The sequence below is a fragment of the Bos mutus genome, chromosome 5, assembly GCF_027580195.1.
Source record: "Bos mutus isolate GX-2022 chromosome 5, NWIPB_WYAK_1.1, whole genome shotgun sequence".
Lineage (NCBI taxonomy): Eukaryota > Metazoa > Chordata > Mammalia > Artiodactyla > Bovidae > Bos > Bos mutus.
This window is the reverse complement of record NC_091621.1, coordinates 89,621,856-89,644,304: the sequence shown is the minus strand read 5'-3', so window position 1 is coordinate 89,644,304 and position 22,449 is coordinate 89,621,856. Positions and strand designations below refer to the sequence as shown.

The following is a 22,449-nucleotide window of genomic DNA, read 5'->3' as shown; positions in this document are numbered from 1 at the left end:
TGATTCTGCTTTTTATATATATATATATAACTGAACTGATATAAAGTTTAATTGAACTCCAACATGTTAATAAAGAATAATTTTTTCAGTTCAGTCACTCAGTCATATCCAACTCTTGCAACCCCATGGACTGCAGCACGCCAGGCCTCCCTGTCCATCACCAACTCCCAGAGTTTACCCAGACTCATGTCCATTGAGTCAGTGATGCCATCCAACCATCTCATCCTTTGTCACGCACTTCTCCTCCTGCCTTCAATGTTTCCCAGCATCAGGGTCTTTTCAAATGAGTCAGCTCTTCATATCAGGTGGCCAAAGTATTGGAGTTTCAGCTTCAACATCAGTCCTTCCAGTGAACACTCAGGACTGATCTCCTTTAGGATGGACTGGTTGGATCTCCTTGCAGTCCAGGGGACTCTCAAGAGTCTTCTCCAACACCACAGTTCAAAAGCATCAATTCTTTGGCCCTCAGCTTGCTTTATAGTCCAACTCTCACATCCGTACATGACTACTGGAATAACCATAGCCTTGACTAGATGGACCTTTGTTGGCAAAGTAATGTCTCTGCTTTTTACTATGCTGTCTAGGTTGGTCATAACTTTCCTTCCAAGGAGTGATCGTCTTTTAATTTCATGGCTGCAGTCACCATCTGCAATGATTTTAGAGCCCCCCAAATAAAGTCAGCCACTGTTTCCACTGTTTCCCCATCTATTTGCCATGAAGTGATGGGTCTGGCAGCCATGATCTTAGTTTTCTGAAAGTTGAGCTTTAAGCCAACTTTTTCACTCTCCTCTTTCACTTTCATCAAGAGGCTCTTTAGTTCTTTTTCCCTTTCTGCCATAAGGGTGGTGTCATCTGCATATCTGAGGTAATTGATATGTCTCCCGGCAGTCTTGATTCCAGCTTGTGCTTCCTCCAGCCCCGCGTTTCTCATGATGTACTCTGCATATAAGTTAAATAAGCACGGTGACAATATGCAGCCTTGATGTACTCCTTTTCCTATTTGGAACCAGTCTGTTGTTCCATGTCCAGTTCTAACTCTTGCTTCCTGACCTTCATACAGGTTTCTCAAGAGGCAGGTCAGGTGGTCTGGTATGCCCATCTCTTTCAGAATTGTTCACAGTTTATTGTGATCCACACAGTCAAAGGCTTTGGCATAGTCAATAAAGCAGAAATAGATGTTTTTCTGGAACTCTCTTGCTGTTTCAATGTTCCAGTGGATGTTGGCAATTTGATCTCTAGTTCCTCTGCCTTTTCTAAAACCAGCTTGAACATCTGAAAGTTCACGGTTCACGTATTGCTGAAGCCTGGCTTGGAGAATTTTGAGCAGTACTTTACTAGCGTGTGAGATGAGTGCAATTGTGAGGTAGTTTGAGCATTCTTTGGCATTGCCTTTCTTAGGGATTGGAATGAAAACTGACCTTTTCCAGTCCCGTGGCCACTGCTGAGTTTTCCAAATTTGCTGTCAGATTGAGTGCAGACTTTCACAGCATCATCTTTTAGGATTTGAAATAGCTCAACTGGAATTCCATCATTTCCACTAGCTTTGTTCGTAGTGATGCTTCCTAAGGTCCCCTTGACTTCGCATTCCAGGATGTCTGGCTCTAGGTGAGTGATCACACCATCGTGATTATCTGGGTCGTGAAGATGACAGAGGGAAAACTAAATTCTATTAAATAGAATCAGAAGAAAAAGCTAAGTAGAGTTGTTCAGCCAGCATAATCATGAAACTTTGGAAGGCAAAGCAGAAATGAGTATCATCCGCTTTGAGATGGTGACTACATATATGCCCCAAAACCCTGCTACTGCTACTGCTAAGACACTTCAGTCGTGTCTGACTCTGTGTGACCCCATAGATGTCAGCCCACCAGGCTCTCCCGCCCCTGGGATTCTCCAGGCAAGAACACCAGAGTGGGTTGCCATTTCCTTCTCCAATGCATGAAAGTGAAAAGTGAAAGTGAAGTCGCTCAGTCATGTCCGACTCTTAGCAACCCCATGGACTGCAGCCTACCAGGCTCCTCCGTCCATGGGATTTTCCAGGCAAGAGTACTGGAGTGGGGTGCCATTACCTTAATCCTAAAGTATGAATGAAAGAAGTCCAGAGGTAACTTTGGGACAGATGGGAAACCATTGCAAAAGGTCTCAGAAAGACCATTTTTATTTATTTATTGGAGGATAATTGCTTTACGAAGTTGTGTTGGTTTCTGCCATACAACAATGCAAATCAGCCATAAGGGTGTGTGTGTGTGTATGTATCCCCTCACTCTTGTTCCTCCCTCCAACCCCAGCCCTCTAAGTCACCACAGAGCACTAGGCTGGACGCCCTGTTGTTGTTCAGTCACTAAGTTGTGTCCAACTCTTTGCAACCCCATGAGCTGTAGCACACCAGGCTTCCCTGTCCTTCATTATCTCCTGGCATTTACTCAGACTCATGTCCATTGAGTTGGTGATGCCATCCAACCATCTCATCCTGTGTCATCCCCTCCTCTTGCCCTCAGTCTTTCCCAGCATCAGGGTCTTTTCCAGTGAGTTGGCTCTTCTCATCAGGTGGCCAGATTATTGGAGCTTCAGCTTCCACATCAGTCAATCCTAAAGGAAACCCTGAATATTCACTGGAAGGCTCCCTGTGTTATACAACAACTTCCCACTAGCTGTCTGTCTAACACTTGGTAGTGTATATGTGTGAAGTCTTTATGTTGGGGTATAGACAGTTATCAATGTTGTGATAGTTTCAGGTAGATTGCAGAGAGACACAAGCATACTTGTATCCATTTTCCCCCAAATGCAGTCCCTTTCAGGCTGCCACATAAAATTGAGGAGAGTTCCCTGTGAGAAAGAGCATATTTAGAAGTAAGATTACAAAAAAAAAAGAAGTAAGATTACAGAACGCAGGAATGTAGGTGATAGGAGTGAATGGTTTTGATTCATTCATTCAACAGTTATATTGAGCACACACTGTATGCCAGAGACTGTTTCAGATGCCCGGGAATAGAGTAGTGAGAAAAGTGACCAGGAAATTGGAGAAGTCAGAGCAAACTGGTATAGAAGGACAGATTTATTCAATTTAAATTTGAGACCATATCAAAAGGTTTAAAAATAAAAGTTACATATGACGTAGAAAAGGAGGAGAAATAGAACATTTTTCTCTTACCTGTATGTATTCTCTTTATAACTTGGCTGAGAAGTTAGTAATTTCTCTTTTTACCGTAGGTAGTCAAGTATAATGGTAATAACACTAAAAAACTAATGATATGTTCAAGGGCTCTGTACTGAACAAAGAAACAAAGGGATGCAAGCATGCATGTGATCAGTCATGTCCAACTCTTTGCGACCCCATGGACTATAGCCTGACAGGCTCCTCTGTCCATGGAGTTTTCTAGGCAAGAATACTGTGGATTGCCATGCCCTCCTCCAGGGGATCTTCCTGACCCAAGGATCGAATCTTTGTCTCTTGCTTCTCCTGGCAGGCAGGTTCTTTACCACTTGAGCCACCTGGGAAATGCAGGGATACATGAGATTCTGAATTAAACCACAAACCAAGCACCATATCTCCTCCAAATTGTTAAGTAACCCAGGACCATCCCTTTGGAATCTAAGACCACCTCTTTTCTTCTTCAATTATTTTGTGCCTCTGGGCATGAAACCTACAGTTTCAAAATTATTCTCTTACAAGATGGCAAATTGATGCTGTCAGCCAAGCTACTAAATTGTCTGTTTCTCTCCAAGAAAAATAATTTAAGTAATTACTGAGGAAAAAGCATAGAATTGCACCATGTTTTACATTTGATCTCTTTGACGTTACATGGAAACATGATGTTTCCTCCCAAGTGCTCTGAAATTGAAAAGGAGTGCAATAGCAACCAAAGAATCCTCAAGGTTCTTGCCAGTTCTTTCTCTGGGGGGGAGAATTCCTTCTTAACCACAGATCTGATTTTCATTTAACTTGTATATTTCTGTATATGAGCAAGAATCTCTGAGGCTGAGTGTTCATCCCAAATGCCTAATTAGACATAGTTCCCTTGGTCTTAATACCATACAAATTACCTCTTGGGGGAAAACTTTTCAAATGACAAGGTTTTAGAGTTTTCCCCTTTTTTCTTTTCCAATTTTTTAAATCAGTGAATGCAGACTGATTTTGTGACTTTTTTTTTTTTTTAATTTATTTGTTTGGCTGTGTTTGGTCTTAGCTGTGGCACATGGGATCTTCATTGTCATTCGGGATCCTTTCATTGCACATGGACTCTCTAGTTGTCGCTTGTGGGCTTAGTTGCTTCTTGTGTAGGATCTTAGTTCCCTGACCAAGGATTGAACCATTGTGTGGATTCTTAACCGCAGGACCAACAGGGAAGTCCCTTCTTCTTTTTATTTTTTTTTTTAATACTGGCACATGACCGGCTCTCATTAAGTGGTAGAACTACAGCTGCTGTTTTTATTGTTGATGGCAGTCCACTCCAGTACTCTTGCCTGGAAAATCCCATGGACGGAGGAGCCTGGTAGGTTGCAGTCCATGGGGTTGCGAAGAGTCAGACACGACTGAGCGACTTCACTTTCACTTTTCACTTTCATGCATTGGAGAAGGAAATGGCAACCCACTCCAGTGTTCTTGCCTGGAGAATCCCAGGGACGGGGGAGCCTGGTGGGCTGCCGTCTATGGGGTCGCCCAGAGTCAGACACGACTGAAGCGACTTAGCAGCAGCAGCAGCAATATAACAAAAAAAAGCACTTCTGTGTTCATCCTTAACCAGGCTTGAACTTGGAGAACATCACCATGCTGTCCATACCCCTCACTCTCCCTTTGCTCTTTGCTGTTCCTCTGACCATCATACTCACCTTTGCTTCTGCCATATGAAGGTCTTCTCTGTCCTCCAATATGCTCTGCTCTGTTTGCTTCCTTCCTGCCTTCCTGTATCTTCTAGTTGGCCTGTTTGATAAGATGTTGGTTGTTTCTTCAAGATGCATCTCCTTGAAGAATCTTTTAAATCTCTAGAATAACATCCCCTTTCCTTAGTACAAACGTAACATTCACCCACTTAACTGCTGCTTCTTCCCCATTTTCCATAGCCCCTGGAGGATCACTTAGAAGTTTTAAAGTACGTTCTGATTAGTCATACACTTGCCTTTGTTCCATGGTTGTTTGAGTGTGGGTGTTATTTTATTCTCTTTTTTGTAACTCCAATATTCTCACAGCGTCTGTGCCATAGTACATACTTAGTAATGTTTCTTTTTTTTTTTTTTTTTTAATTTTTTTACCCTGACTCCTGCTAACATTTTCTCTTTGTACTATATTCTTCAATTTTTAAGATTAATTTGTGAATTAAAATTTGTTTTAATTAATTCATTTTTGGCTGTGACTTCCTCTGGCTGTGGTGCCTGCAGGCTTCTCTTGCGGCACTCGGCCTCAGTAATTGCAGCACGTGGGCTTGTCTAGTTGTGTTGTGTGAGTTTAGTTGCCCTGTGGCTTGTGGGATCTTAAATCCCTGATCAGGGATTGGACCCACGTCCCCGCCATTGGAAGGCAGATTCTTCATCACTGGACCACCAGGCAAGAACCTTAGTAATGTTGAGAAAGGAATGATTGGGTGAGTGTCACACCAAGCAAGTACTAAAGAATAGAAACATGTTGCCCTTGTGTATTAACACATTCTGAGAAGACATAAAAATGTCAAATTATTTTACAAAAAGAAAAAAAAAAACTTAAGAGAATCTGATTTAGATTTTTTTCAAAGTGAGATATACATCGAAACTGCTGTCAAGATCAGATAAAAGCTGCAGCCCAGGTCGTAAATACCAGGGTAGCATGTTTGAGTAGCTAGCAGGACTGCTACTGCCATTTCAGAAAGTGGGAGGAGTGATTGTCAAGACCCAGAGGTGGACGTCTTCAGTAGTTTAAAATAAGGGAAGACGAGTGGGGTCACAGTGTCATCTGTATTGATAGCCCATCACCAGATAGAATTTTAAAAATCTCTTTTCCCACCAGTGGCTGCAGCTTTGTGAGAATAAATAACCATTCTTTCCCTGGAGAAGTCCTGAGCTATTCTGTGTGTGCGTGCAGACTTGGTGAACATCCTAGATTGCCTTGATGCTACAGTTCCTTGCCCAGCTTCCCAGCCCCTCCTTGTTCCCTAATTCACACTTCACCCCTTGTTTTCAGATCACAGAGCTTTGCATGGCCATTGAATATTACCGACAACCAGGATGATGAAGTGTTAACTTCAGCACTGGTTCTATTTTTATTGGCCTTGTTGAGAGTTAAGTGCCTAACTTGCAGCGTGGCCTTTTATGTTTTAGAATTTTCTGCCAAATGTAAAAGGCACGTTTTAGCGAAGGCCTTGTAAAATTTTGCCAAATGTGCGTTGAATGCAAGTAATAAGATTGTCATTATTAGTCACGTTTTAGTTCAGTGTTCTAATTGGAATTGATGAAAAGTTGAAAAGTTCTGCACATCACACTGAGCCTTCCACATGGACTCAAAGTACCATCCCACAGGCTGGATTTGATTTACTGCACTGCAAACATTAAAGGCTGTCACTATGGTAGTGTCAGGGATGCATTTTTGTTGTTTAGTCACTAAGTCATGTCCGACTCTTTGCAACCTTATGGACTGTAGCCTGCCAGGCTCCTCTCCATGGGATTTCCCAGGCAAGAATGTTGGAGTTGCCATTTCCTCCTCCAGGGGATATTCTCGACTCAGGGATCAAATCCTCGTCTCCTGCATTAGCAGGCAGATTCTTTTACCACCGTGCCACCAGGGAAGCCCATTAAAAGCACTGACCGCAGTATAAGGACAGCCTGGTCCATGCAGACAAGTGTTTTCTTTCCCTGCCTTCTCTGGATACCTTTTAAAGGTAGCATATTTCTATTCCTGCTAAAATCTGTCATCTCTACTTTGAATTATTTCACCTTGGAAAATTAAAAGTACATTATTCATCATTGAAATGAAAGGTGATAATCACCTAGGTCTAGATACTATGAATTAGCTGTATTATCACATCCCTTGCATAACATCTCAAGATGCTATGATTTTACATGAAAGCATGAGTTGCAGGACAAGAGAGAAAACCTTAATACATATTCTGTAGGTTCCTAGAATTACACGGCCTATGACTGTCATTGTATTCAAAACTGATCTTGACTGTTGATAAAACTAAAATGAGTAACTGAAAGCAAATTCATTTTAACTGGTGAGATTCATGATGAAATTATAGTCATGAATCGTAAGTTTGTAGATCTGCTAAAATGTCAATAGGGCTTCCCAGATGGCGCTAGTGGTAAAGAACCCAGCTGCCAGTACAGGAGACACAAGAGATGCGGGTTTGATTCCTGGTTCTGGAAGATCGCCTGGAGAAGGAAATGGCAACCCACTCCAGTATTCTTGCCTGGAGAATCCCAAGGACAGAGGGAGCTGGCAGACTACAGTCCATAGGGTCGTAAAGAGTTGGACACAACTGAAGCGACTTAGTATGCAAACACACACATACCCAATAGGAAATGTGGAAACCCACTTAGCATACAAAATATCAGTAGGCTGATACTCAATTATTATTAATGGCTAAAGTGTCTAATGTATTACTGGAGATTCAAATAGGAAAAATAAAACGTGTATTTCTCTCTATATATAAATCAGGCAGAATTTGGGAATGTTTTGTCTGGAATTCATTATGAAATCAACAGTGTGAACAGTGGGAGGCCATACTCTGTAGGCAACACTTTCTGATGTGGATTAAGTAAGTCACTTAGTGACACTGGCTTCCTTCATTCTCCTTTTCATGTAAAGCAGAAGGTTGTAGGGGAACCCATTCTTAGCTTCTAGTATTTTTACCAATGTGATAGATTCTGTTCTCTGAAGTCTTTAAAGCTCCATTAAGAGGCACCCAAGACATGGACAGTGTGATGGAGGAGAAGTAGCATTGCACAGAGACAGAACTGGGCTGTAGTTAAGAGTTTCCTAGAAGAGAACAGACTTATGGTTGCCAAGGGGGATGGGAGTGGGGGAGGGATGGATTGGGATCCATCCCAACTTGGGATTAGCAGAAGGAAACTATATAGAAAATGTGTAAACAACAAAACCTATTGTATAGGACAGGTAAATGTATGCAGTATTCTGTGATAAACCATAATGGAAAAGAATATGGAAACATATATATATATATAGGTGCTGTACAATGCTTCGGAGAAGGCGATGGCACCCCACTCCAGTACTCTTGCCTGGAAAATCCCATGGACGGAGGAGCCTGGTAGGCTGCAGTCCATGGGGTCGCAAAGAGTCGGACACGACTGAGCGACTTCACTTTCACTTTTCACTTTCATGCTTTGGAGAAGGAAATGGCAACCCACTCCAGTGTTCTTGCCTGGAGAATCCCAGGGATGGGGGAGCCTGGTGGGCTGCTGTCTATGGGGTCGCACAGAGTCGGACACAACTGAAGCGACTTAGCAGCAGCAGCAGCAGCAGTACAACACTTAGTTGTTCAGTCATGTCTGACTCTTTGCAACTCCGTGGACTGTAGCCTGCCAGGCTCCTCTGTCCATGGGATTCTCCAGGCAAGAATACTGGAGTTGGTTGCCATGCCCTCCTCCAGAGGATCTTCACAACCCAAGGGTCGAATCAGGTCTCCAGCATCGAAGGCAGATACTTTACCTTCTGAGCCACCTGGGAAGCCCAAGACTACTGGAGTGGGTAGCCTATCCCTTCTCTAGGGGAACTTCCTGACCCAGGAATCAAACCAGGGTCTCCTACATTGCAAGCAGATTCTTTACCACCTAAGCTACCAGGGAAGCCTATATATATATAGGCCCTTCCAATGAATATATATCTATTGTGTGTGTGTATATATATATATATGAAGGGCTGAGGCTAAAGCTGAAGCTCCAGTACTTTGGCCTCCTGATGCAAAGAACCAATTCACTGGAAAAGACTGTGAGGAGAAGGGGGCGACAGGAGGAGATGGTCGGATGGCATCACCGTGTCAATGGACGTGAGTTTGAGCCAACTCCAGGAGGTAGTGAAGGACAGGGAAACCTGGAGTGCTGCAGTCAATGGGGGTCGCAAAGAGTAGAATATGACTTAGCAACTGAACAACAACATGTATATATAGACATGTATATGTACGTATATATATACACACGTACATATATATGTATGCATAGCTGAAATTAACATTACATTGTAAATCAACTATACTTCAATAAAAGAAAATTTTAAAAACAGAGTTTGCTAGAGCGTTAGTGTCCTTAAATGAGAAGCTGGACTTAAAAGTTTATTGCTCTTCACACTTGATTTTTTTAAGCCTTAGAACTTTCTGCAAAAGAGACCTTTCGTGGAATCCCAGTATACGAAACAAATAGAAGTAGAACTGCTCTGAAGTTAAATCCAGAGCCACACTTATTTGGCTCATTCCCTGCAGCCTAGATGATTTGTAATGTTCTTTCCAATTCAGGAATTCTAATGTTTTGTATTCATTTCAACTGAAGTTATATTAGTACTAAAGAGGCGAGTCAAGCGAAAACGGGACATGATCTGAGAAACTAAATACAGAATAGCAATGAAAAGGCATATGTAAGGAACCTATATCAGCTCTAAATTTGAGCTCAACAATAGTTATACAATCTATGATTCTTCCCAGGTATTTGCTGTTTCTTTATACATAGTCTTATTTTCAATATGAACCTGCTTTTAATGTACAAAACAGAAATGAACCGTTTGTTCAACGTTGGTTATATCATTAAGTTTATTTATAAGCTGTTCCTGTGCTGTTAGCTTTTACACTGAAACCTGTCTTCTTGCTTTTCTTGTAGTACGGAAGAGAAGAGAGCGACTGGACAATCACCGTAGCCTGAATGGACAGGAACGGGACGTGTGCACTTGGGACAGACTGTGCATTTGAATTATGGGAAATGTCTTTGGCTACCTGATTTTAGTTGTGCTGTTGTTCATAATATCTGCGTTACCAGGGCGATTGTTTCCTCATGCCAGAGAAGACGAATCGCAATCGTCCAATGATCGTTTCTAAACTTGCTCCTAGAAGTTTTCCTTACCTTCTCTAGAGAGTTGATTATGGAAGCCATAGAATTGTAGAATTTTCCTCCATAATCTTAGTGCCTCCCTTAGGGCTTCACTCAGATTTTTAAAAAAAAAATGTTTATTCTTTAGCATAAGTTATGTTCTGCTTCTCAACCAATGAGTGTCTTTGTGTTTGAAAGCTGATCTGAGTACATTTCATAGGTACCATTTCCCGGGCCACATCTCCATTCTCAGAAAAGTGTGTTGTTGTTGTTGTTTATAAATCAAGACTTAGAGAAACTGGATTTCTTTCCCTTACATTTCTTTCCAGGTCCCCTAAGTCCTCTTAGGGAGAATCTCTCCTCCTTCCTGATATCACAGTCGGCACCAGGCTCCACTGGTACATCAACAAGACCACCCCTGCTGTCTCCAGATTGTGCTGTAATTCGTGGGCAGGCTTCACTACAGGACTGAGGGTCTTGTGCCTTATAGATCTTTGCATCCCCCAGCCTGGCCCATAGTAAGGAATGAATGAACATTTAGCTTCTATAGAAGTATACCGTCTTTGTTTCTATATTATGAAACCTCTTTACTAGAATTTGTGATTGATTCTGACTGTCTATATTTACCTCATGTTGTCTTTAATTTCCATGGACTGCCAAGTCATAGAGATACTCTGATTGTAGTTTGTTGGAGGAATGATTTCTTATTTGAAGAGTGTCTGGGAATTAAAGTAATAATTCTAAAAAGATGGTGATATCATATCAACCAAATGGAAATGACATGTTATATGTTATATGTCGAATACATAAATGTTAAAGTGTTAAATACAAAATAAATCATATTTAGTTTTTTGGTAGAAAGCAAAGAGGAATATACTCTGGATTTTATACTCTGGGTTTATAGGTGCTCTTTCCTGTTGAATGGGGATTGGATAAGCACATGGTTAGGGTATAGGGAGAGCGATTATAGATGGTATTTTCCTTGTTTGGGAGCCGTGAGTTAAAATTGTAGTGTCCTGGTTTATCTAGGGGAAAGTCAAATCTTGATAGAAAACATTTACCCTTGGAAGGTCAACTCTCAGACGTTTTATTTTGGTTTCCTTCAGTGCTAATAACTTTCATCTTGCTGATCATATTTCATTCTCTTTTCAGAGCAAGGAAAAAATTCTAAAAGTTTGACGTGCTGGAAAAATTTCCTTAAGGCATTTAGCAGCACATAGCAAATGGGGCTTTGATTCTTTTCCAAGACTTTTGGCCATAGGGTCTTTTTAGATAGGAATGGTAAAATGAAAATGAGGAAAGTAGAAGATGAAAAGGAATGGTAAAAATATCTTTTTTAGGGGGCTCTTAATTGGCAATCTGAAGTCTTGGGAGAGTCTGTTCTTTTCAGGTCTGACATGCTTTAACTGTCCTGCCTGCACACTGTTCACCAAGTAGCATTCTAAGGGTATGCGTTTGCCTTTGCTAAACCTTGTGACCTCACTTTCAATATTGTAGTCTAGAAATGACCTAAGGTAATTCTAACCTGTCAAGTAGCACATAATAACCAGACTCAACATTCCTATGAAAAATGGAAGTCATTTGTTTGCCACAAATACATTTTACACTTTGCATCTCTAAATTTAGTATGGCTAGACATGTTCCTTGTAAAAGTTGGAGAACAATATGTCTTGACATTATGTCTGTGTGATTTCTTTCATCAAACCTTAAGAGCATTTTAAGCCCTTAAAAACCAGACTTCGTGAAGACGAAGGATATACATTTAAAGGAACCAAGTCTCCTAAAACAGCGAACACAATCTGCCATTCTCATTTAAGTAATAAGACAGGAAATTGACCTTGACACTAACTTGTTAAATAGATTTAAAAGGAACATCTGCACATCTTTTTTCCTTGTGCACTGTTTGTTTAATTGCAGTGGATTAATACAGCAAGAGTGGCACATTATAACTAGGCAATTATCCATTCTTCAAGACTTAGTTATCGTAACACTAATTGATCATTTAAGGCGTAAGATAGTCTAGCATTAGGAACATGTGAGGCTAATCTGCTCAAAAAGATCAACAAATTAATATTGTTGCTGATATTTGCATAATTGGCTGCAATTATTTAATGTTTAATTGGGTTGATCAAATGAGATTCAGCAATTCACATGTGCATGATTATAAACAGAACTGGTGGCACTTAAAATGATAATGATTAGCTTATTTTGCATGTTCTCTTCCTTCCATTTTTTTTCCCCCATTTTTACATTTCAGACCGAGTTTGTCAGCCTTTTTCAAAACAAAATCAGTGGAAACCAAGATCTTAAAACAAAGTGTTCAGGCATTAGAAATAACCAGAGCATTTCCTAAAGCTGTTTGCTTTTAGGAATTTCTCTGTTGCAGTCATTTATCAAGGATTCAGCTCACAATACACCAAAAGACGAGTCCATTTCAGGGACAGGTACTATGTTTCCCAGAACTTGCAGGAATGAATACGCTCATAATAAAACCTTTTCTTCCAAAAGTACAGTGGAAAAATAAAAGGGAAAAAGGAATAAATGCCTGGGAAACATTGTTCGAGAATCACTTTTTTTTTTCCTACCTAGTAAACCCCCTTTATTCTTTTCTTAAAAGGTTGTCACTGGGGAGGAAAAAAAGATCTGCAGTAGCTACAAGAAAGTGCAGTGTCACATTGATTATATGACTTGGCAGTGTCAGCCTTCTGAAGATCTGAGAAGCTTATGTTATATACCCTGGATGAGAATTCTTCATCATATCAATTTTGTTGCTTGATACAGTTGTACCCAAACAAGTGGTCTCAGTTCAGTTCAGATCAGTCACTCAGTAGTGTCCGACTCTTTGTGATCCCATGGACTGCAGCACGCCAGGCTTCCCTGTCCATTACCAACTGCCAGAACTTGCTCAAACTCATGTCCATCAAGTCAGTGATGCCATCCAACCATCTCATCCTCTGTCGTCCCCTTCTCCTCCTGCCTTCAATCTTTCCCAGGATCAGGGTCTTTTCCAATGAGTCAGTTCTTTGCATCAGGTGGCCAAACTATTGGAGTCTGGCTTTCCTCAAATCAGAGCACTTTGGGGCACTTGTTCAGTCTCTCAGTCATGTTCAACTCTCTGTGACCCCAAGGACTGCAGCATGCCAGATTCCTCTGTCTTCTGCTATCTCCCAGAGTTTGCTCCAGTTCATGTCCATTGAATTGGTGATGCTGTCTATCTAACCATGTCATCTTCTGCTGCCCCCTTCTCCTTTTCCCTTCAATTTTTCCCAGCACCAGGGTTTTTTTCCAAGTCAGCTCTTCCCATTGGGTGCCCACTTGAAGGCAATTAATGAATATATCTTGGTCAAAAGAATTGTAGGGACCTTTTATTAAAGCTGCAGTTTCAGCTCTGTTTTAAGGAATTTGTACTATAAAATCAGTTGCTGCCATAAGCTTATTTATTTTCCCCATTCCCACTCAATCACTGTATTCTTTTTCCTTAAAAAGTTCCTTTTTAAAATTATATGTTCAGTTTACCCTTATGATTGGGAAAAGAATATTTTAAGCAGAAAACAATGTTTGTTTACTTTCAGTGAGTGATAGTTTTTATAATATTGAGAGCAATAAATATTCGTGGCGTGCACTAAAGCTTAGACAGGGATTAGAGAAACATTGGGCTTCCCTGATAGCTCAGCTGGTAAAGAATCCATCTGCAATGCACGAGACCCTGGTTCAATTCCTGGGTTGGAAAGATCCCCTGGAGAAGGGATAGGCTACCCACTCCAGTATTCTTGGGCTACCCTGGTGGCTCAGGTGGTAAAGAATCTGCCTGCAATGAGGGAGACCTGGGTTCAGTCCTTGGGTTGGGAAGATCCCCTGGAGGAGAGCATGGCAACTCACTTCATTATTTTTGCCTGGAGAATCCCCATGGACAAAAGAGCCTGGGGCCTATACTCTATAGGGTCCAAAGAGTCAGACGTGACTGAGTGACTAAGCACAGCACACAGCACAGAGAAACATTATAAGGAGGATCCCTGGTATTCCTGGAATGTGGGTTTCTTCTGTGGCTATGTGAACTAAGTTATAAAGAGTAATCCTGGCAAGTAATTTTAATAGATATAACACCTATCCGGCTTCCCCGGTGGCTCAGCAGTGAAGAATTCTTCCAGTGCAGGAGACGCTGGTTCGATCCTTGAATCGGCAAGATCCTTGACACAGGAGAAGGAAGTGTCAGCCCACTACAGTATTGTTGCCTGGGAAACCCCATGGACAGAGGAGCCTGGAGGGCTACAGTCCATGGAGTCACAAAGAACTGGACACGACTTAGTGACTAAACAACGACAATAACACCTATCATTTTGTTTTGCCACAGGTAGAATTTGTTCAGGTGTCTGTTTTCTAAATGCCTCCCCACAAAAGGAGTCACTCTTTCAATAAGCTTAACATATTGACTGATTAAGATTACAAAAGCTTATAGTTAATTTGATGATGAGTTCATTTGATGATTAATGTGCCTAACAACTCACACTAGGGATTAGAAAATAAGTAGTATATAGACATTACCCTCATGGCCTTTGTACTCTGCTATTTAAAGTTTTAGGTATAAAAGTAGTATTTATTAATAATACAGTTAGATAATGAAGCAAAGGCCAGAGCACATCTGTTATCAAGAAATCACAACGAACATTTTCATTTCATTTTTAGAAGAAATATGTCCTATTTTTCCATTCCTTTCTTTCCTCTCATGGGAAACTGCTCAGTAGATTAGTACTTAGGAGTTGCCGGTAGAAATTACCTCCTGGTTTACTGCCTACTGAGCTATCCAGGTGGCTCAAGAATCTGCCAAGAGTTTGATCCTTGGGTGGAAGATCCCCTGGAGTACGAAATGGCAACCCACTCCAATATTCTTGCCTGGAAAATACCATGGACAGAGAAGCCTGGTGGGCCAGAGTCTGTGGGCTCTCAAAGAGTTGGATGCGACTGAGCACATACACAAATCTGTACACTGCATATTGGTATAATTGTTGTACCAACTTGGTATATTTGTTAACTGCATTCCTTTGGAACAATGTTAAGCTGTTGTGGTACATCTAACAAAAGAACACTTCAAAGTACAGCATCCTTGCTGATCTTCTTAAACTCAAAGTTAGGTATTATTGAAATAAACAAAATGTTTCTAGAGTGAGTTTTTCTGGAAAATGTCAATTATAAATCAAACTGTTTAGACTTAGCTTGAAAATGATGGATTACAGCTACTCAGAAAATAGCAGGTGGAAAACTTAACAGTTTTTCACAGCTTGAGGTTTTAAAAGAAAGGCCATTTAAAATATTGCAAAGAGATTTTTTTTATTACAAAAAAAAATCATTTCCAGAAAGCTGTTTTAAAAACACAAAGGTAGGGAATTCCCTGGTTTTCCAGTGGTTTGAACTTGGTGCAGGGGCTGGAGTTTGGTCCTTGGTTAGGAAGCTAAGATCCTGAAAGTTGTACAGACAAAAAAAAAAAAAAATTAAAAATGAAAGATAGAATAAAGTGATTTATTTTCCGTCTTCAGCATATATGCCAGATATTCATCTGAGGATATGATAATGAAACAATAGAATATAGAAGAGTTTGGAGTAAAAAATCCAGATACATGTAAATATATTTGCTTTAGTGAATGATAAAGGCATGAAGTTCAGTCTTAGCAAATGACTGCTGGATTCAAGTATTGAAGTTTCAGGTAAGTAAGTATATTTTTCATACCACAGTAGGCCCAATTAATAAGGTCTAAAACTTGAGTTACATCATGTTTACCTATGGAATCCACTGTTGGGATGATAAAAATTGTGAACTTTGATATGGGAATGAATTTAAATGTATTTTCACTGACAGGTTTCTCCTCAAGCTCACTATTACAATGGCTAGATTCCTTGTTACCCATCACTGGAGACAATTTTAGTTAGAGATATTAGAGGAAGAACAACTGGTTGTAGAGAAAGAAAGGAAAATCTCAAACTTGGGTCTGTGCTGTCCAAAACAGCTTTTCTTTTCTTGTGCCAGCCATAGGGATCTCCAGCTTTCAATATAGGTGCCAAGTAAGAACATTGCCAGCTAGGAGATAACTAAATATAGTGGTCAGCTTATCAGATACTAGAATTTTACCATGACCTTGAGGTCATGTTACATGGGAATCTGACATTCATGTTCCATGGGAACCACTTCGAATTACTACCAATTTGGTCAAGAGTTCATAATTGCATATCTATAAGGTCTATTATGTCTTTTCTTCAACTGTTTTAAGATTTGTGAATCATCTTGAGACAAATACGTAGCTTGGAGTAAATCACGCCTTCTTTTTCCCCTTGGGAATACTATTTGCCACCATCTCCCCTTTCCTTGTTGAAGGTTAACTGACTTGGAAAATAGTTGAATATTATCATTTTGTTTTTAACTAAACTGTACAACATGCCGTGATGTCCTCAAGCTAATTTCATAGTGGTTGTTAAAAGTCATTCTCAGGGTCGAGAAAGGATTGCAAATACCTGCCTCAAATTCTACTTCATTGATAAGTTTTTGAAGAGTGTTAGTATTCTCTCAAGAGTATGGCTGTAAGTAGATTTTGAATGAAGTCTTTAAATAAGCTAGCTAATTTGTATGCATTCATAAATTATGCAGATGGTCTCCTATTGATGAATAAGAATGAATGACCCCACAAATCGCCCAATCAGCCTACACATGGAACCTAACTCCCTATTCTGAAGAATTTGTGCTTGCTTGATGGCTGAGAGAAAATCGGAGTGTGAGGAAGTAGTGTTTTGTTTTTTTGTGTGGACATAGTTTTAAAACCAGCATTTATGGATAGAAATGGGAGGATACCAGCTTAACTATGGAATTTTTAGAACTTATTCTCTTGCATCTAAGTCTGATTGTAAAGACAAAGCTCCCACCATTGCTTGTCTCAAAATTCTCCAGTTATGAAGTGATTCTTGAAATTCTCTTTAAGAATAATCAAGTAGAAAGAAATACTTTGTAAATAAGGCTTGGCTCTTATTTAACGGTCATGTTAAAAGGGTTTAAGCTCACTAAAATTGTAATAATGGTAATGTGGAAGATACGGTGGGTAAAGGAAACTACCTCATTCTTCGAAGGTTTTGTCAAAGCACAATTAAGCATTCTAAAATGGCTTTGTTACATGTGAACCATCTGGTGTGAAAGAACTATATTTGTAATGTCTAAAGGACTTGGAATAATTGTATTTTGCTGGCAATAGTCACATTCTTTATTGTTTGCAGGTTCCTCATCAAATCTTTAATTATACACTGTTTTTGTCAACAATAAAGCAATTTCAAGGATTCCTCTTTGCGTAGTCTCTTGAAATCGGCATTATTGAATGCACAGAATAATCATGCTTAGTTACCATTTTATGGTGTTCCAAGGTTTTTGGTCATGATGTAAACGTAGTATGATGTTTTTAAACCAAAATGACATTGAGAAGGAAGGAATTGAGCACATTCCCCTGGATAGAGTCTAGATTTTCTCATATATTCAAACGTGGATTAAAAAATGGATTGAGCATTTCAGAATTGTCCTTTCCCCTGGGTATGGCTCCATCTTTAGCAAAATTTACCTTTGTTTTTGCATTTTGAACATATGGGGAATGAATTGCTTCTTCCCATTCACTGTCATAATGAATCTCTCACTGATAAAACACATGCCCTAAAGCGCACAATATAAAGTGGAAGGCATTCAGTTTAAACCTAGAGAATGTCAACAATGTGCCCTTCTTGTCAAGCAATGATGTGTATAATTGCCCTCATATGCACGTATCTTTGAGAGAATAAAGCCAATGCAGTATCTCTGAGGGTCACATATTCATTTTCTTGTGACTCATCCCGACAATTGCAAGTGCAGCAAAACTTAAGGTTTCTCACAGAGTACTGTGAACTGAACTTAAAAGTGTCAAAGTCCTCAGTGACCCTCTTCTCCCAACCCTGTGAACCTGTGAAAATACTGTCCTTTATCACGATCTTTATCAAGAAGTGCAGAGTTTGAAAGGTCCAGCTGAAGGTTATTAGTCAAGTTTTCTGACAGTGTCAGCGCTCAAATCCCACGAGGATGACGAAGATAGACCTGTCATTCCTGAGGGTGATGACATACATTCACGAGCCTATATGATTTATCAGATGTGACAGCAGTCTCCTTCAGGGTACAAAGTGTCTCTTCTACATCGGTTTACTAACAGAAGGAAAAAAAAAATTAGGGGAGAATTCTCAGCCTTTGTAATTATTTTTCTGTTATACTGATTCAGTTTGATCTTAAGCATATTTTTTGAATCAAGAATTGATTCCACAGATAAGACCTTTCATAGTTGCTTGACACCATATCTTCAGATGAAATATTCTATTATAGCCTGACTTTATTTAAAATAGTGACAACTTAGGATCACATTCCTGCAACCAAAAAACCCACAGCCAAGATATAGACTCTTCCGTGTATGTTTGTTCTCTAACTGTGTCTGTAGGCAGAAGGGACAGTGTTGATTGAAACCATGGTTCATTGTCTTCAAAGGTCTTCATTCATCACTAAGGATTTTTGAAAAATTTATGAGATTCACTTACAGAAGCACTTTAGAGTTTCAGGATTCAGGTTGATTGTATCCTGAATGCAATATATCTATTTTTAAACAAAACTGGTTAAAAAGAGATTAAGCTGCATTTGTTTTCAAAGATAGTTACAATAATCTATTAAACACTTCTCATCAATATCCTTGATAATGGTACACAGTGGGAGAAGGGGACAGCAGAGGATGAGATGGTTGGATGGCATCACTGATCTGATGGACATAAGTTTGAGCAAGCTCCAGGAGTTGGTGAAGGACAGGGAAGCATGGCGTGCTGCACTCCATGGGATCTCAAAGAATCGGGCACAACTGAGTGACTGAACTGAACTGAACTGATACATTACACACAGGGCTTCCCAGATGGTTCAGTGAGTCTCCAATGCAGGAGTCACTGGTGACGCTGGTTCTATCCCTGGGTCAGGAGTATTCCCTGGAGAAGAGAATGTAACCCACTCCAGTATTCTTGTCTGGGAGATCCCACGGACAGAGGAGCCTGGCAGGCTACAGTCCAGGAGGTTGCAAAGAGCTGGACACGACTTAGCGTGCGTGCATTATGTATAAGTACCGTATAGGTGGTAGGTATATTGGTTCTGTTTCTCTATAGAACCCTGACTAGTACAATAATAAGCAATATTCTTAACACTCATGGTTCCCTCTTCTAGAGAAGAAAATCATGTACTATTCAGTAAGTCCCCTACATATGAACCTTCAAGTTGCAGTCTTTCACAGATGTGAATGTGCATTCCATCAACATCAGGTCAGGGGTGAGTGAAGTTGCCACTTGCCCTCCATCTCCTATTGCTGATGACCCTTCAGCTCTACCGTCTCCCATCTCCTCTCCCTGCTCCAGTCAGTAACTCTTCTTGCCTGTTCACTTGATGCCAGCCCCTCTAAGCCAGCTGTTGTACTATACTACTCTACCTTTCAAGGTATTGCACTGTAATGTTAAAAATGTTTTCTTTCTTTTTTGTGTGTTTTTCTTTTATGTATTACTTATGTGAAGAGTATTATAAACCTATTACAGTACAGTACTAGAAAGCCAGTGGTGTTAGTTGGGTACTAGCTAAGAGTCGGACACGACTGAGCAACTTCACTTTCACTTTTCATGCATTGGAGAAGGAAATGGCAACCCACTCCAGTGTTCTTGCCTGGAGAATCCCAGGGACAGGGGAGCCTGGTGGGCTGCCGTCTATGGGGTCACACAGAGTCTGACACGACTGAAGTGACTTAGCAGCAGCAGCAGGCTAACTTTGTTGAACAAATTGAACTTAAAAACGAGCTCTTGGAATGAAACCTGTTTGTATATAGGGGACTTACTGTATTATTTTCTTTTGACTCAAGTATCTAACCTAAGGCATGCTTAGCTTTCAGAAAATTGTTCATTGCATAAAGAACTGGCAATAGTTTTTTAAGAATTTCAGGACTAGTTATGTTATACAACCTAAACTGACTAAATGAAGACAAACATCACCAATGAAATCTCAGGCATCAGTGAGGAAACAATTTTTTTAGTGGTGGGTCATTAAATACCCCATAAAATACTGTTACCTTAGTGTTTTTGACCTGAATCAATGCCCTGAGAATACAGTGTGGCCAAAAGTAGATGGTAAGAACTCCCTTTTTGGTATAATTAAGTGATGGGGTTATTTTGTCAGGTAAACAACCACCCTGATGATAAAAATCAGTTTCACAGATTCACTAGGCTATGATGAACATCACGGAGTCACCTGGACCCTGCTGACCTTACACAGCATGACAACCAGCTTCAACCCCATACTTACTGATGCTTCCACTACCACGCTCAATTTAGGAATCATCTTGGTAGTCGTTTGGACTTTTATTTACCAAGACAGGTAGGAATATACCCCATATATTAAAGCTATATTTTGCAAGACAGTCTTTGTAAATTCCTGAGTAAAGAGAATCAGTGATTCTGCTTCTCCAGTAAGATTTGACAAGGCAATCTAAAAGGCAATAAGAAGCTGGATGACGTTAAGTGACGGGGACAGAGAACTTCTAAAAGAACTCCTCACCAGTTTGGTTTTTCATATAGGAAAAGGTAATTTCATGTTTCCTATGAAAAGAAACAATATTTTTCTTGGCCTGGCTTTTGTCGTAATCGCGAGGTAAATGTTTGCATTTTCTGCAAGAGTTTTCCCCCACCCTAGTTCAATGCAACCTCTCTTTAATGTCAGTAATTCTCCTGACTCAATTCAACAATTATTCTTCTTGCTAGTCACTGATTTTTTTTAAATTTACTTATTTTTTTATTCACTTAGTTTTTATCATTTATTTATTTGGCTGCACCAGGTCTTTAGTTGGAGCATGTAAACTCTTAGTTGCAGCATGTGGGGTCTAGTTCCCTGATCAGGGATGGAACCTGGGTCCCCTGCACTGGGAGCTCGGAGTCTTAGCCACCTGGACCCCAGGGAAGTCCTGTAATTACTGATTTGAATGGCTACTATTCAGTTGAGTATATGAAGGCCACAGACAGCTCTGCTCTCAACCCTCCCCTTTCATGTAGGTGATCATGAGAACTTACTTGTGTCAAAGTTCCCACTCCCACTCGACCAGTAACTCTTCAAAGAATTGCATCTTCCTCATTCTCTTATCTTCCCAGAGCAAAATTCTTTAATCATAAAAGTAGTGGGTCTTAAACATTCTATGTAGTGTTCAGCATCTAGGAGGTATACCATATGTGGCAGCTCCCACTTTTTCTTGAAACACCACTTACCTCCAAGCATTGAAGACGTCTCATCTAATTTTCTGTTCAGTTCAGTCGCTCAGTGGCGTCCGACTCTTTGCAACCCCATGGACTGCAGCACGCCACACTTCCCTGTCCATTACCAACTCCCAGGGCTTGCTCAAACTCATGTCCATCGAGTTGGTGATGCCATCCAACCATCTCATCCTCTGTTGCCCCCTTCTCCTCCTGCCTTCAATCTTTCCCAGCAGCAGGGTCTTTTCAAATGTTGGTTCTTCTCATCAAGTGGCCAAAGTACTGGAGCTTCAACTTCAGCAACAGTCCTTCCAATGAATATTCAGCACTGATTTCCTTTAGGATTGACTGGTTTGATCTCCTTGCAGTCCAAGGGACTCTCAAGAATCTTCTCCAACATCACAGTTCAAAAGCATCAATTAATTTAATTTCATCTAATTCGTGAGTTAATTGGAAACAGGTCTCAAAGTGCATTTAACATCTGAAATTCAGGGGCATGAAATTAGCTTTGCTGTCCTAATCCTAGCATCTGGTGTCTCTTGGATGACCCCCTGGATCCAACTGTGCTTTTTCCCTAACCCTCAACATGCATGTCCACTCTTCCCGATTGACTGGATTTCTACACTGGTACAGTTCTTTGTGGGAGTCATTGTGCTCACAGCCACAGCCCATCTGACTGAGGTTCAGCCACCTTCTTAAGCCTGTACATTGTCTCTTCCAATCGAGACATAGATGGATCCATTTTCCATCCAGATTGATACCTTTGGAACAAAATCACTGCCTCTTGCTCCATTATGATTGTTGCTGGACCCCCTCAACCAGACTGTAATCATTCATTCTGAAAACGACGTTGATGAGATCTGAGTTTGCCATAACCCATGGACAAGATAATTCCAAATAAGCCTTACTTCCCCATCAGGTGGCATCTTGCCTGGCATTGCTTTTGTCTACCAGCTTGCTCTTGATCTCAACTCACAAAAGTTTCTTCTTGGCCCAAAGAGACATGAGCCTTTAGCACTGAAACTCACCCTAGTTTCCAGTTGTTTGGATTAATTTATTATTTTCAGGGAGTGTCTTTTAAAATCTAAAACAGTAACTGTTGGATGAGTTTAGAGCTTATGTAAAAGCTAGGCCAGCACCGTGGGCATCTCCTAG

General features: G+C 40.5%; 1 protein-coding gene across 6 annotated transcripts in view; it reads left to right on the top strand.

Moving 5' to 3' along the window:
• Positions 1-10,862, top strand: part of BCAT1 (branched chain amino acid transaminase 1) — a 118,174-nt gene extending 107,312 nt beyond the window's left edge. For all 6 annotated transcript variants that reach the window (XM_005902063.2, XM_014480232.2, XM_070371206.1 and 3 more), the window contains one exon: positions 9,790-10,862. In XM_005902063.2, coding sequence (XP_005902125.1) covers positions 9,790-9,831 — 42 coding nt within the window. In that variant the 3' untranslated portion in view covers positions 9,832-10,862. The remainder of the gene's footprint in view (positions 1-9,789) is intronic.
• Positions 10,863-22,449: the final 11,587 nt, after the last annotated feature.